Source organism: Terrapene carolina, unplaced genomic scaffold (assembly GCF_002925995.2).
Source record: "Terrapene carolina triunguis isolate 2854851 unplaced genomic scaffold, T_m_triunguis-2.0 Scaffold629, whole genome shotgun sequence".
Classification (NCBI taxonomy): Eukaryota; Metazoa; Chordata; order Testudines; family Emydidae; genus Terrapene; species Terrapene triunguis.
Window position 1 is genome coordinate 14,108,007 of NW_020664980.1, and position 15,701 is coordinate 14,123,707.

A 15,701-nucleotide genomic window follows, 5' to 3' on the forward strand; every position below is an offset into this window, starting at 1 on the left:
GCGCTGTGCTTGGCCAGAGGTCATGACCTCATCTCTTGGTTGCAAACCTTGCTGCTTTTACCCTGGTGGCTCTGGGAGCTGCATGGGGCCGCGGTTGAGAGCATCTCTCAACCCCAGTCTGCCCTTCTCCTCACACACCTCAAATCTCCTCCAGAGATCTCCCCTGCTCATCTCTTCCTGCAGCCTTCTCTTTGGCCACCCCCGCCCCCCACTCACCCCTCCCCCATCCAGGACAAAACAGCTGTAAGAGCATTTTGGTTGCCCGTCGCTCTGGCCAGGACACCTCCCTCCGCTGACTCCCCATTTTCCACCACATCAAACTCCTTGTCATTGTCCTCCCCTTCAGAACCCCTCCTGGCTCTGCGCCTCCCTGCTTAGCCGCTTTGATCCCTTCTCTCTGTTTTCCCAGCCATGCCCTGAGGCATGGGTGGAGGAGGCGAAGGAGTGTATTCTTGGGGGGCTGGGAGGTCCAGTTCAAGGTTTGCATGTTTGCCAAAGCTCCCTAGAGAGCAGCTCCTCATGCCCTGAGGCTCCCAGGGCAAGCCTTGTGGCAGCCCAGCATGAAGGAATTCCTGATCCCCACCCCAGCCTGCATTAGCCAGTCCTAGAACCACAACTCCTCCCTAGAAAGGAGTCTAACCCCAGCTGCCCCCATCAGAGCACCTGCTCCTGAGGCCCCACCCACCAGCCTCTGCTCTGCTGAGAGGCAGCCTTTATAGGGGCCCTAATGGGTTCCAGCTGCTAATCAGGCTTTCTGGTCTCTGAGTGGCCGGATGGCCTCTTTCCTGACCTCTCGGTGGGGAGGGGGCTGTGAGCCCCACAGCAGACGGGAGTTCAGAGTTGAGCGGGCTCAGGAAGCAGTACAAAGGGGCTGGGGGCTGGAAGGCAAGGCAAAGAGCTGGGTGGAGAACAGCGGGGTTGCTTGCCTGAGTCACTGCAGGGGCTGAAAGCGTAGTGGAGACATGGGGACTGGGCTACATGTCAGCATAGGGGGTCTGATCCGAGTGACCTCGTGGCCTGATGACAGAGACACAGATGAGCAGTGGAACCACGTCCCTCCTATGAAAACCCCAGCCCCCCCCCAAAATGGAAAGGAGCCCCAAGCCGGAGCCATTTCTACAATCTCCCCCGAACCCTGGGGTTTCAGACCCCGGTCTCCAGACGCCCCCTGCTCTCAGTCGGCAAAACCCAAACGCAACCAGCCCTCCAGGGACGATCCCACCCACCCTGCTTCTGCTCTTCTCCGCTCAGAAGTAAACAAGGGTGGGGTTGTTCCCAGGCCCGTGCTCGCTGGATTGCGTTCTCTAGCCACACCGCAATCCAGCAGGAACCCTGTGTGTAAACAGAGCAGCCCAGCTTTGACAGGCACTTCATTAATAATCCCAGCGTTCCCAGAGGCAGCTGAAAACTCAGGGATGGGGAGTGGAAAGCAGGCTGCGAAGGGCTAGGGGACAAGGAGTCTCTGCTTAGCAGAGGGCAGGGGCCAGCCGTCAGCTGGAGAGAACCAGGAGCTGTCATGGATGGGCAGCCCCAGAACAGCAGGCTGTGGACCAAGATGAAAGCACACAGTTAGTCAGTCAGTGTCGGCCTGGCATGGCCTCTGTTAGGGCTTAATGGGGCTTGCTAGGGTTACTAGGATCCCCCTCCCCACTCAGAGCAGTAGCAGCCTGTGTGTGACTCTAGGGTGGGAGCTGGGCCATCACCGTGCCTGTGACGGTGCTGGCAGCTGTGGCTCTGGGTGCCCCGAGCAGAGGACAGCGCAGAGGTACTGTGGGCACTCCCTTGATGCTGGGACCTTCCATTGCCTGTCCAGTTCCCTGTGTAAACTGCAGCAGCCTGGGGAGTGCTTTAATTTACACTGGCTGCCAAGCAGCTGGGGGTCAGCACAGGTGCAGGGAGCCCTGGCCACACCCTCTTTCCCCCCCCAGCTCTCCACATCAATAGCTGAGAGGTGGGAGGGTGTAGGAGCCACTCTGTCCCAGGGGCTCTGGCTGGTTTTAGAGCTGGAGCAGCAGCAAGTGGCCCTAACACAGGGAATTGAGACCAAAAAGTTGCCACCGCCCCGCAGGGATTTCCCCTGGGCTCCCCCGGGCAACAGGAATTGGAATGCCTTGGTTCTCCCATTCGGTTGTACATAAGAACGGCCAGACTGGGTCAGACCAAAGGTCCATCTAGCCCAGTGTCCTGTCTTCCGACAGTGGCCAATGCCAGCTGTTCTCTAACCCTTCCCAGGATTATTTGCCTTTATTTTATACCCTAACGCCGACCCTTGGGAGCTCCCAATGGGTGCTTTAACCGCTGACACTACCATGCGAACGTACCCATCTTGTGAGATACAATGGATCTGTGGCTGTACTTGGACACGTCCAGCGGGATCACCAGGGGCGAGACTCACGGGCTGGGCCAAGATAACAGCCTTGAATTTCTCCATTGTTTTGATCCCAATCTCCAGGAGCTCAGGTCCTGCTGCACTGCAGCCAGGCCCGTAGTGTGCTACATAACAGTCAGGTACGTGGTTAATCTCCTTTCCCCTCCACCCCATGCTCTTTGGTTTCGTTCCCCTCTGTTTTGGAGAGTAGCATAAGCTGCACTTAGATCCCAGCCCGAATTTCATATGGGGGCCCTAGCTTTATAAGCCGAACCAAAGCCCTGCAACCAGACCTCTCCAGCCATGGGGGTGTTGGGACGCCTGATCTGAGTCCAGATTCTCCCTTAGCTGAAGCAATCAATCCCCTTTCTCCCTCCCTCAAACATCTCTGGAGCTCACCAGGGCCCACACGGTTAATAGCTCTGATAGCAGCCCTGCCATCCCCGCCTCACTGTGATTGGTTCGGAGGACTCAGGCTCAGCCTTTTATTTCTCCCTGCTGTTGTGCTCGAAGGTGGCACAGTGTGGGGAAGAGGACAGTGACGGAGAAGCCCAGCCGGACACGGGCACCCAGCTGCTGTGCTCCGTGGGGCAAGAAGAGGGTGTTGGCACCCCACAGCTGCCATGGGGGGCAGACTCAGGGGCTCTTGGATTTTCCCCTTGTTCTTGGCTGGGTTAATTCAGCCTAACCAGGGGCAGGAGAAACAGAAGGTAAGGGGAAACCCACCGGAGAACAGTGTGCATGCAGGGTCGGTGCTTTGGCATGATGCTGTTGCGTCCCATGGGGCATCCTTCATCCCTGTCTGGGGGTCTCTCCCCTACACTCATCAGGAGAGATGGACACAAATTGGATCTGGGTTTCAATGCCCCAAAGTTCTGGTGTGTTGGGATCTGGGCAGGGGGGCTGCAGGCAAACAAGGGGAATGCACTGATTTGCTGGTGGGAGAAAGGGGTAATTTCTCATTCCCTCTCTCAGCTGATTCCCTCTTTCCCTTCTGCCTAACGGGGTTTCAGTCATTTAAATACACGGCGTTAGTGCAGGGGACACAGACGCTGCCTTTTCTTCTCCCTGCTCCCTCACTGCACCCCACCTACCACTGTGGCAGCTCCCCCATTTCAGCTATCAGGGTGAATCTTCCTTTTGGCATGTGCAGAGTCCTGGGGCCCCTGGGAACGATTATTCCACGGAGCCTGGCTGCCTGGGGATCTTAGAGGAAGAGGAAAACATCTAATCAGTGTCATTGTCTCGGTGAGCAGGGATCCTGGCTTAGAAACACGGTTCGAGTTACACTGGGAACAAGTTTGGTGGCTCTCCGCTTGATCTCTAACAGGCCACGTCACGAAGCCAGCACACGGGTCAATGTGACTGGCAAGCTCTACGCAGGCCAACGCCAGGACTGGACTAGCGGGGAGCAGAGGGTGGTAGGGCCGGAGTGAGGGGCATCAGAAGAGCTGTGGGAGGTGCCCAAGGAGGCAGGAGGGCCCAGTGATTAGGGCGCAGGCCTAGGACTTGAGTTGCATTGGCAGAGCTCCATGGGGAAGGCGAGCTGAGCCTGCCCCCCTGGATGCTTGTCTCTGGCAGGGCTATCAGCTCCCAAAACCGGGCTTGCGTGAGAGTTGAATGCTGCATAATTCCTAGGCTGCTGCTCTGCGTCACCCATCCGTCGCCTGGGAAGTGAGTGTGATGTCACAAGCCCGGAGTGGGGGCGTCTTGGACTGAATCAGAGGCGCTGGGTGGAAAGGGGGAAAGCTACAAATGTTTGGCTTCCAGTCTGTTAACCCTGTTTTGTGTGTCCGCCTGTGCGTGGAGGCTGCCTTGCCTTCCTGCTGGCAGAGGATGGCAGGGAGATGGCAGGGGAGATAATTCTAGATGCCCCAGGGTGTCAGGAGGAAGGGTTGCAGGGTAATGAAGTGTGAGAGACAGGCACGCTGACACCCAGTGCTGGACATGGGGGAAATGCATGCCAGTCTGCATGAGATAATTAGATACAATTAGTGCAGCAATCCTTAGTCTCCCTTACACCTTCTGTAGGGGCTCCTGCAAAGACCGAGGTAGCATGTCGAACCCCCGTCAGGAATCAGGGCCCCTGCTGTGCTAGGGGCTGTACAGACATATAATGAAATAGTGGTCCTCCCACCAAAAGAACTCGCATTCTGAGACGATGGTGAGAGGCAACAGATGGATCTGACAGACAGGGGCTGCAACAGTGAGGTGGTTGTGAGGAGCATAGCAAATAGCAGTCACATTACAGTTATATAAACCGCGTTCACCGACGTTAAGCTGGCACATATCAGCGCTTTGAGTGCATCTTGCCTTCTGAGAACATGAAAGTGAAACAAAATGCCACCTGAGCAAACAACTTAAGAACTCAGGGAGTTCAGAGTTGGGGTTATACGTACAAAACCCCCAAACCTTGGAAGGTTTTAGACCCATGACTATTTCTTCACTTCTTCTCTGATGTAGAGGGGAAGTAAAGGCAGCTCTAAAAAATAATAAAATATATAACAAATGGAGGAAAGGGGAAGTGGATAGTAATGAATATAAATCAGAAGCTAGGAATTGTAGAAAATCGATAAGGGAAGCAAAGAGACACAAGATGAAATTTATGGCCAGCCGAGTGAAGGACAGTAAGGAGTTTTTAAAGTATGTTAGGAACAAAAAGAATCCTGACAATGGTATTGGTCCATTACTAGATGGAAATGGTAGAATTATCAACAATTACTCAGACAAGGCAAAAGTGTTTAATAAATGTTTCTGTTCTGTGTTTGGGGAAAAAAACAAATGATGTAGTCATATTTTATGATAACATTTTTTCTATTCCACTAGTCTCTCAGGAGGATGTTAAATAGCAGCGACTAGAGTTAGACATTTTTAAGTCAGCACCTCCGGATAACTTTCACCCAAGAGTTTTAAAAGAGCTGGCTGAAAAGCTTGCTGGACTGTTAACGCTGATTTTTAAAAAGACTTGGAACACTGGGAAAGTTCCAGAATATTGGAAGAAAGCTAATGTGCCAATATTTAAAGAGGGGAAATGGGATGATCTGGGTAATTATAGGCCTGTCAGTCTGACATAGATCCCAAACAAGCGCAGCTGTTAAGGGCTTTGATTAATAAGACTTAAAGGAGGGTAATCTAATTAATGCAACTCAGCATGGGTTTATGGAGAACAGACCCTATCAGACAAACTGGATTTTTAAAAATGTGATTACAGTTTTGTTTGATAAAGGTAATAGTGTTGACGCAATATACTTAGTCTTCTGTAAGCCATTTGCCTTGGTACCACATGGCATTTTGATTAAAAACACCAGAAAGATATAAAATTAACATGGCATACATTAAATGGATTAAAAGCTGGCTAACACGTCTCAAAATGTAACAGTAAACAGAGAATCCTAATCAAATGGGTGTGTTTCTAGTGGTGTCCCACAGGGACCAGTTCTTGGCCCTGCACTATTTAACATTTTTATCAAGGTCTGGCAGAAAACATAAAATCATCACTGATAAAAGTTTGCAGATGACAGAAAAATTGGGGGAGTGGTAAATAATGAAGGGGACAGGTCACTGATTCAGAGTAAGTTGGATCGCTTGGTGAACAGGGCACAAGCATTTTAATATGGCTAAATGTAAATTATCAGAGGGGTAGCCGTGTTAGTCTGGATCTGTAAAAAGCGACAAAGAGTCCTGTGGCACCTTATAGACTAACAGATGTATTGGAGCATAAGCTTTCGTGGGTGAATGCCCACTTCGTCAGACGCATGTGGTGGAAATTTCCAATGTAAATGTATCCATCTAGGAACAAAGAATGTCGGCCACACTTACAGGATAGGGGACTCTATCCTGGGAAGCAGTGAGTCTGGAAAAGATTTGGGGGTCTTGGTGGATAATCAGCTGAACATGAGCTTTGGGCAAAAGGGCTAATGCAATCCTCGGATGCATAAAAAGGGGAAACTTGAGTGGTAGAGAGGTGGTTTTACCTCTGCATGTGGCATTGGTGCGACTGCTGCTGGAATTCTGTGTCCAGTTCCGGTGTCCACAATTCAAGAAGGATGGTGACAAATTGGAGAGGGTTCAGAGAAGTGCCACGAGAATGACTAAGAGGTCAGAAAACCTGCCTTATGGTGATGGACTCAAAGAGCTCAATCTCTTTAGCTTAACAAAGAGAAGGTTAAGGGGTGACTTGATTACCATCTAGAAGCATCTACAAATATTTAATAATGGGCTCTTCAATCTAGCGGAGAAAGGGATATCACTACCCAGCAGATGGAAGTTGAAGCTAGACCAATTCAGACTGGAAATAAGATGTACATTTTAAACAGCGAGAGTCATTAATCATTGGAGAAGGTCAGATTAGATGATCGCAATGGTCCCTTCTGACCTTGGAATCTATGAATCTGAGCTCTTTGTCGGCTTGGCCATTGGCATGGGTAGTTACCCAAGGTTGCTGTGATTGTATAAACTAGACACACATTTGCAAGACTCAACTTATTGGAAAAACCTGGGGTCTTGGCGCATAATCATTAGGCTTAAGAGTTAACACTAGTTGAGGTGAATGGGCATTCACCCCGCCCGGAGCTGCTGTTTCAGACTCAGGGAATCCATTCTGCACTGGTTACCCTCAGGTCACTGCGGGAAGGTTTCCTTCACAGCCTGAAGGGCTAGGCACTTTGTGCTTACACAAGAAGAATTGGAACCCAGCTGTGTGCTTGGCATTTCGATCCTAGAGTCTGCAGGAGCAGGTTTTCCTCCCTGAGACACTCTTGGGGGCTGTAGGGACAGGGGCAGGCAATCTCTCATGCCAGGGCCCGTCCCCTGCCAGGTGAGCAGCTAGACTTGCTTTTGTTTCTCGTCCTGATGAGAAAGGTCCCTTCCCCTCTCCGTGTCTCTCTAAATCTGTCCTGGTGAACAGGGAGCCTGGGCCACCTTGGGGCACACTTTGGCTCCCCACTCTCTGAGCCAGCGGCTCCGCCTGACACACATGGCTGAGTGGGATCCTAGTAACAGCCTGTTTCTAGGTGACAGACACTCAGCCAGGAGCCGGGCAGTGAGGAGTAACAAGCCACTGTAAATCAGCAATCCTTCTACGGAGCAATCTTCCCCTGGCCCTTCTCACATGTACAGGATGGGGCAGCGTGAGCGGGTCAGCACCTCTCCCTGCGCAGGAGCGAGCAGCAGTAGAAAGAGGCGCAGGGTTTCTTCTTCGCTGTTGACACACTGTGGCTATTTTTGGTCCTTTCCCTCCCCACCTGTGGTTCTGTGGCTGCTGCTTGGGTGGAGTAAACATGCTAGCAGCTGCAGCCCTGGAAAGTCAGAGGCGCTGGGTGGGAGGCCGGTGCGTGTCAAACACGATTTCTGAGACTCAGTGGGATGAGCACACCGTGCGAGAGCCCAGCATTGGCTGCCATTTGGTCTGGGAAGAGTCTGTGTGAGAAACCCTGACCAGGCGATCCACGGAGCCCAGCCAAGGCTGCCAGAGACAAATCCTAACGGGGGGGCTGGAACAATGTGTATAGTGGGGGTGCTGAGAACCATTGACCCAAACTGTAAACCCTGCATATGATGGAAACCACTTCAAGCCAGGGGGTGCGGCAGCCCCCCTAATTCCAGCACCTATGAATCCAACCCCTTAGCAGAGCCAGAATGGGAGAGGCACGCCCATGGGTCGGTTAGAACGCAAAGGAGAACGTAAACTAGGGCTTAACTCCCGAGAGCGCCCCTGCGTGCTCCTTCGTGCCTCGATAAGCCAGGCCTGTTTGCAGCGAGCAGGGGTGTAATGAAAGAGGAGGGCAGCGTTCAAACAGGGGGAACCATGGAAAAGATTTTCCTCTTGCCAGTAGAACGTATCGCCCTCTCTGCATGTGGCTAACCCAGCTTCCCATGTGACAACCGCCGTCTTGGGCAACACACCAGGGAGTGCCAGGGGGCTGCCCCAGCTCTGGGGAGGAGCGCAGGTGGGAGTCTGGAACGCACACTTCCCGGTGGGTCACCTGAACGTTGCTCTCTCGGGGAATGCACCAAATGGCATGGAATCGCAAAGCCCTTTTCTGGGGCAGGGGATGGTGTCCCACTGGGCCCCTTCCCCTCCCTAAACTGGATGTTGCCCCTCTGCAGATTCCTCGGAAGAGAGGGGTGGAAGCTGGCTGGAGGGGACAGGGGCTAAGGGAGCATGTGAACGAAGAGAAGAAGGGGGGAAAGGAGGCTGAGGACAGAAGCAGAGCTAAGGAGAAGGGAAGCGGAGGAATGAAATAACGGTTGTGGGGCCAGTGAGGAGGTGGAGGAGATGAAGGGAAGGGTGGCAGTGAAGGCAGGATGGCAGGGGTCGAGGAGGAGGCGAGAAGGACTGGGAGGAAAGGAAGAGGAAGGATTGAAGTAGATCATCCCTGGATCCAAACCTCCCCGTGGTTGGTGGTGGGGACTGGATTGAGACTCTAAAAGCAGATCAGAACCTCACAGCTGTCTCCATCCTCGCCTGAGCCGAACCAAACCCAGCCACACCGGAGGATCCCAGCAGTGTGCCTTGGCCCCCGCCGGGCAGAGCGGGTGAAGGGGAAGCCAGGAGAGGAACTGGGGGCTCTGGAGCTCCTCAGGAAACAGTAAAACCCAAAGAAGCTAGTTAATCGCTGGTCATCAGACCTTGTTGCTTGCCCCTCTCCAGCCCTGCCCCTTCCCACGTGCTCTGCCTGGCTGTTTTCCAGGTGGACTGTTACAACTCGGTGGAGGGAACAATCTACAAGTATGGGGCCCTCACCATAGACGGACAGGAGTATATCCCCTTCGGGAAGTACAAAGGGAAGATGATCCTCTTTGTGAACGTGGCTACCTACTGAGGACTCACCATGCAGTACCTGGGTAAGATCCCCTGCCCGGAGGAAGGAGGAGATTGTGCTGGAGTCTGGGATAGCCACCTCTGTGCACCTCAGGACACTGGGGGCGGGGGGGACCCTGGCATAGGCCAAAGAGAAAAGGAAAGTTGTGAAGTGAAAGAGAATGTGGCAATGGGGGGGGGGAACCTCACTGAGCGAGTGTAAAGCCGCTGCTGGTGCAGGGGTCAGGTCAGGGGTGTTCGGGGGCAGATGGAGCGGAGGAGGGATGGCCAGGGCATGCCTGAGCGCCAGCGATTTCCCCTTTGCCACAACGCTGTAACAGAGACAGGGAGAGAGAGGGATTTAAGCGCAGACGGGGCCCAAGTCCCAGGAGACCCATGCTGCAGCTAGGAAGACTGAGGGGAGGCTGATGCGATGGCGTAGAGCTCACTCCTGCTGAAGGAGAATGCCAGGACTTCTGCCCCGGGGTCTGATCCTGGCCTTGGAGTCCTGGGAGAAGCACAGAACTGGAGCCCTCTCCCGCCTCCCCTGTGCCATCTCGAACGCTAACCGGCTGCTTGGTGACGCCGCGTGCGGCTCAGCCACCGGGGGAGCAGCTCCCATCGATCGCTGTGACTAACCCGTCCCTGGTGGGGTTTTCTTGTGCGCAGAATTGAATGCACTACAGAAAGAGCTGGCGCCGCACGGACTCGTCATCCTGGCCTTCCCCAGCAACCAATTTGGCAAACAAGAACCTGGCGACAACGCCGAAATCCTCCCCGCGCTGAAGTGAGTCAACAGCTGAGTGACGCAGGGGCCTGAGATCCCTTGCGGGGGCGGGGGCAGGGTGGCTGCTCGGCGTTCTCTCCTCTAAATGCCCTGGCTGCCACCTGGGCTGGAAGAGGGGGGAAACGGGCAGTGCCTAGTCAAGTGGATACACCGGAGATCAGTCACAAGACTGGCACAGATTCCCTATTGCGACTCTGAACCCACGCTAAGCCCAAGGGTAATTACAGCCAGCCGTTCCGCACAGTATCTGACAGGGGTTCGGGAGTGTAGATCAGTGTTGAACCAAGCCCAGCACAGTGTGTGGCAGGAATGCACAAGGACAATTCCTGCTTGGCCCCAGCCACTAAGCAGGTGGTTCTGGGTCCCGTCCTTCGGATGCAGTTGCTGCGATCTGATGTGTGTGTGCTGACCCTGCAGGCTGCATCCCCCAGGCCCAGGCTCCTCCCTGCTGCTTGTGACGTAGGGGAAGGGAGGCCGAGGCCCCATCATGCCAGCAACTGAAGCAGCATCAGCGTAACAGTACACGGGAATGATTTAAAAATGGTTCCAGCCCACACAGCCCGCCTGGGCGTGTAGACCAGTAACCATTTAGAAAACAGTTTACAAGCCTGGTTGTTGACCAGGTCCCTGCAGTGTCTAGAACATGGGTTAGGCCTGGCGTCCGCCGGCCGGGCAGCGTGTATGGGCAGGAGCAGCAGTTTCATCACTGGCTCCATGCCAGGTGAAGATGGGCCTGTGGAACTCCTTGCCTGAGGAGGTTTCGAAGGCTAGGACTATAACAGGATTTAAAAGAGAACTGGATAAATTCATGGAGGTTAAGTTCATTAATGGCTATTAGCCAGGACGGGTAAGGAATGGTGTCCCTAGCCTCTGTTTGTCAGAGGATGGAGATGGATGGCAGGAGAGAGATCACTTGATCATTACCTGTTAGGCTCACTCCCTCTGGGGCACCTGCCATTGGCCGCTGTCGGCAGACAGGATACTAGGCTGGATGGACCTTTGGTCTGACCCAGTATGGCCGTTCTTATGTTCCTTTGAACCGGAACCTGACTCTTCTCTCCCTTTGATTTCAGATACGTCCGGCCCGGGGGCGGCTTTGTCCCGAATTTCCAGCTTTTTCAAAAAGGGGATGTGAACGGGGAGGAGGAGCAGAAGTTCTACACCTTCCTGAAGGTGCGTGCCTCCAAACGCCCTCTCCCGAGACCAGGTTTGGGGAGCAGTAGGTGAGGGCAGGATAGCTTTCCCCAGCCCACAGTGTCATTGATGCTCGTCCTTCCCTCTCCTTGCAGAACTCCTGCCCTCCCGTGGTGGAAAGCTTCGGCGACCCCAAAAGGCTCTTCTGGGAGCCCCTGAAGATCCACGACATCAAGTGGAACTTCGAGAAGTTCTTGGTTGGCCCGACTGGGCGGCCCGTGATGAGGTGGGGCCCCAGGACAAACTTGGCCGTGGTGAAGAATGACATCATAGATTACATGAAGCGGCGGGTCTTTGGTCAGAGGAGGCTGCCCCTGGTCAGAGAAGACTAATGTAGAGATGTCAGCGGTGGGGTGGAGGGGGGGGTGGGACTCAATGCTTTATCCACAGCCAAAAATCTCCATGCAATGCATCCAAAGAGCTGAATCCCTGGATACAAAAATCCCTTCTGCTATGACACCAATACGGGTGGAATCTGCTAGGAAAGACACCAGTATCTACAGACTAGTTTGCACGCACACTCGTGCTACTCTGTAGAGACCGGCCCTGACCGCCACTCCCTATAGACCAGTCCTGCAACACGTTTTGGGGAAACACAGTTGCCTAAAATGACATTTGTTTTACACCAGTCACCCATCTCCATGTGGCGTCACCTCCCCACGCTGCAGCCATCAGACCTGTCTGCCATCCTTAACCTGCCCTTCTCCACTGCCACCCGCTCCATTCTGGAGAGATTCATTATTAGCCAAGCTTCCCACTTCCTAGAGAAACACGGACAGGGGAAATCTCAGGGGAGGGGAAAGACCCTTTGCAAGTACAGGGACCGGCCCTCTCCGCTGCTCCCTCAGGAATAGACTCCCGCTGAAAACCACTCATCACTATTTATTTAGCAGTCCAGCCCTCCTCCCTTAGAACCGATCTCGCTGTATATTTGCCATTGCCATCCCCGTAAATTGGGCTGCTCCTGCTCTTGTCCCTGACCTGGTAGGAGAGCCCTCGGAGACGGATGGGCTTGGATAATGTGCATGGTCCCACCCCTCCCCACAAAGCCTTCCACACCTGGAACGTGCCCCTTGGAATCTCTCCTGCAGCCCTGATCTCCCTAGAGGGTGAGTTCTTTCTAGCTGTGGCTTAGTGTGTAATCTCGGGCGTCTGTGAGAGCAGGGCATGGGCTCTGGGTGCTAGGAGAATGCATCACCATGACGGTTAGGTCTGCAAGCCCCCAAAGGGTGGATCTGTCCCAAGCCTGCATGGGCGTAGAGCGGCCCTTCCAGTGCATTCAAGCTGCTCTACCGTTTCCTGTGCAGGGATGTGCTCTCCTCTCTCTCCCAGGAACCCAGCTTCTCCTCCCACGCCCGCAGCCTGTGTAGAGCTGTAGAAATGCAAAATAAACACCTGTGCAAACATGCAAGGGGGCGCTTGGTTTTTAAGGAGTTTTGGGGGGTTTCCTCTCAGCCAAGAGACAAGGGCATGAGCCAGCGAGTCCATCTGGCACTTGATCCTGCCGGGCCCCAGCTCTTGGCTCCATCATCTCCTTCTCGCCTGGGCTCCAACGCCAACTCCTGTCATCCCAGGCATGAGACATTACCCAGATGAGCCCATAGACAAGGGCCCTTCAGACACTGCAACTGCCAGGGGACCCAGGGCCCTGGGGTCCTCACCCTACCTGTGACAGCAACAGGGGACCAGCTGGCTTGGGCTGAGAGCTCGGTGGTGGCAATGCCCTCAGCCTCCCAGGGAGTGAGGGTGTGTCTGTCTCACAGCACCTGACGTCCAACCTGCCTCTTCCTGTTTATCACAAACGCTCCGGCCACAGCATCAAAGGACTCTCCTTCCTCAGCCATGGGGCCGAACCCACCCATGCCCCACACCAGCTGGCAGAGCAGATAGGGGCAGGCCCCACACTGGGTCCAGAGATGCCCCAATCAGATGGCTCTGACCTCACATTTGGGCAGGGTTCAAGCACAACTCCCCTCTTCTCCTGGACTCAGGGGCGCAGCAGCCCTTTCCCTGCCATATGTGCTTCTGTGGCCCCCCCATCACTGAGTACCCGAGTGCCTCAGTCTTTAATGGACTTGCCCTCAGTACAGGTGCTCTTATCCCCATTTCACAGATGGGGCACAGAGACACTAAGTGACTTGCTCAAGGTCCCACAGGAAGTCTACGGCAGAGTCCCGGAATCACCCCAACCACTGGCCCCTCCTTCTCGTGGGCTGGTGCAGGGAGAGTTCCCTCCCTCTCCTGTTTCAATCTAAGCCACCCGCTGGACTGGTGATCACCACAAGAAGCACTGAGGCTGGGGAAGCGCTTGGGTGTCCCTACAGGCAGCCCTAGGTGGAGTGGGGCTGTGTCCACCCTGGGACAGATACTGGCTGAGGGGACTGGGGTGACGTTGTGCCTTGCTCTTCCATCTCCACCTGTACGGCTAGGAGCAGGTTTGGGGGAGGTGCCAGGCCCAGAGCAACATGGAAAGCTCTGCTCCCAAAAAAGGAAGCCCCCCCGTCCTCTCAAGCCATTATCTGCTCATGCAAAAGCACCCCCCCTCACTCCCCATCTGAATTCCCTACGCACAGTGGGAAGACAGGCACCCCAATCAGCTCCCTGCAGTAGCAGATGATACGCGTGTAGGGGGTGAGGGAGTCGTTTCTGGCCGGGGAAGCTTGGCAATCGCTAGTTAAGAAGCGCTGTGATCAAGAGCAAAACTCTGCCGGCTATTCAGTTTAGGACGCCAGCCTAACGCTCTGTTTTCGCTCAAAGACGGGAACCCTTTGCTAGGCAGCGCCGCTGTCTGAGAACACAAGGAGACAAAGCAAACCCACAGTGGACAATGCCAGGGGTGGAAAATCTCCAGATAGTTTATTAAGGAGTATTGCAAAGGAATAGTTATCGTTACAATTCATAATAATTTTTCTGCACAGAAACCAACCAATCAAGCAACCCGTGTCAGAGATTTGTACATGCGTCTCTGGGGTAGACGGTTGCCCCCTGGGGGAATGGAGGGGTATTGTTTTCCAGGATATTTGCTATACGGGGTCCATTTCAAAACCTAGGCTGAGTGGCTGGATTTGTATCAGTTTAAAACATTAGCATGTCAAAACGTGTGGGCAAAATGGATGGCGAAACATCCCAATTACATGGAAATGGTCTTCTCCATGTGGGGAACCCATGGGGATTGGGGTAAGAAAAACTAGCCCCCTCACCCCTTTTCAGCTGCAATAACAACGCGGGTCACTGTGCGTAGTGTAAACAGAGCCATCGGCTAGAAAGGCAGCCCAGAGCTAGAGCTAGACATTGAATGGTGGATTCCAGTGCCCCAGGGCAGACCCCTATGGGGACGTCACTCTTCAGATTAGTTTTCATCTGGAGCAAGGTTGGCTTTTCGCATACAAGACTGACATGAATCCAGGCCTAGATCCAGAGCTGTAAGGAACGGGATTTAACCCACGTGAACAGGGAACTGAAGGAACAGGGAGCAACCAGAGCAAAGGAACGAGAGGCTGGGTTGTTTAGGAGCCACACTGAAAAAAAACCCAGACACGGGGCGGTGGGTGCAGAACTGGACAGTCACAGGAAGCCAGCAGGACCCAGGGGGACGCACAGAGCTGAGTGACTGATGTCAGGGCAGATCAAATCATGGAGCGTTTTACACACGCGTATGCTAGTTACAGGCTTCACTCACTGTAAGCAGGGTGGGTGTCCCTTTTGCTATAGGGCCGGATCCATGGGAATAGTACAGCCTCCAGAGCTGGGTTTTGTTATTCTCCCTCTGGTCTGGGGCAGGCAGGACAGATTTTGAGCCAGAAGAGCAGGTCCATTAGTTCGGAGGCAGAAGCAGACTCAAATCTCTCCATATGGACCAGCCACTAGAAGCGGACAAGGAACCGCTTCTATTAGCCTGGGTTACATGGGTAGCCTTGTCTTCACACACCCGTGGCCAAATCCGCTTGCTTTGCACATGTGAACAGTGCCTGGGAAGCCCATGGGGCCGCTCCTATGAACCAGACAGAGGCCAGCTCACTAAATACAGCGCTGTTAGATTGACAGTCTGAAACCCTCAGGCACATGCCAGCGATGGCCAGATATGGGTTCTTGGGGACACGGGTGCCATGTGATCACAGACAACAGTCAAGTTAATGGCCCCAGCTTTGGGCTAATGAAGCGCGAGTGTTTTAGGGAGCTGAGGGTGCTCCATCATACTGCTCACTTCCTGAATTTACCCCCCTATGTCCTACAATTGTCCAGGGTTACGACGACCCACAGCACCTCCCTCTGATGGGGTTAGTCCCTTTCCAGGGACTGTTAGCATCTGGAGGGGACCGGAGTCCATTCACATCCCAGAAAGGAAACCCAAGCAGATGGAGTAGGGGAGGAAAAGGTGGGGGACAATGAGCTGGGTGTTTTCTCTGCAGAGAAGATGGGGTGAAAAGCTCCTCTTCTCCCCTTCCCTTCAAGTTATCGTTCTACAGTATAGAGAACGACAGAGATCTGTCCACTGTTCCCCAGAACTAGCCCATGCAGCTAACAGGGAATTAGAGGAACCAGGGGAAGTG

General features: G+C 53.9%; 1 protein-coding gene across 1 annotated transcript; it reads left to right on the forward strand.

Annotated features, from left to right (window-relative positions):
- The first annotated feature begins 2,865 nt into the window (after positions 1-2,865).
- Positions 2,866-11,512, forward strand: GPX3 (glutathione peroxidase 3). Its single transcript, XM_024217038.2, has 5 exons — positions 2,866-3,078; positions 9,061-9,214; positions 9,840-9,957; positions 11,031-11,130; positions 11,247-11,512. Exons 1-5 carry the CDS (start codon positions 2,992-2,994, stop codon positions 11,481-11,483), a joined length of 696 nt encoding a protein of 231 aa, XP_024072806.1. The 5' UTR covers positions 2,866-2,991; the 3' UTR covers positions 11,484-11,512.
- Positions 11,513-15,701: the final 4,189 nt, after the last annotated feature.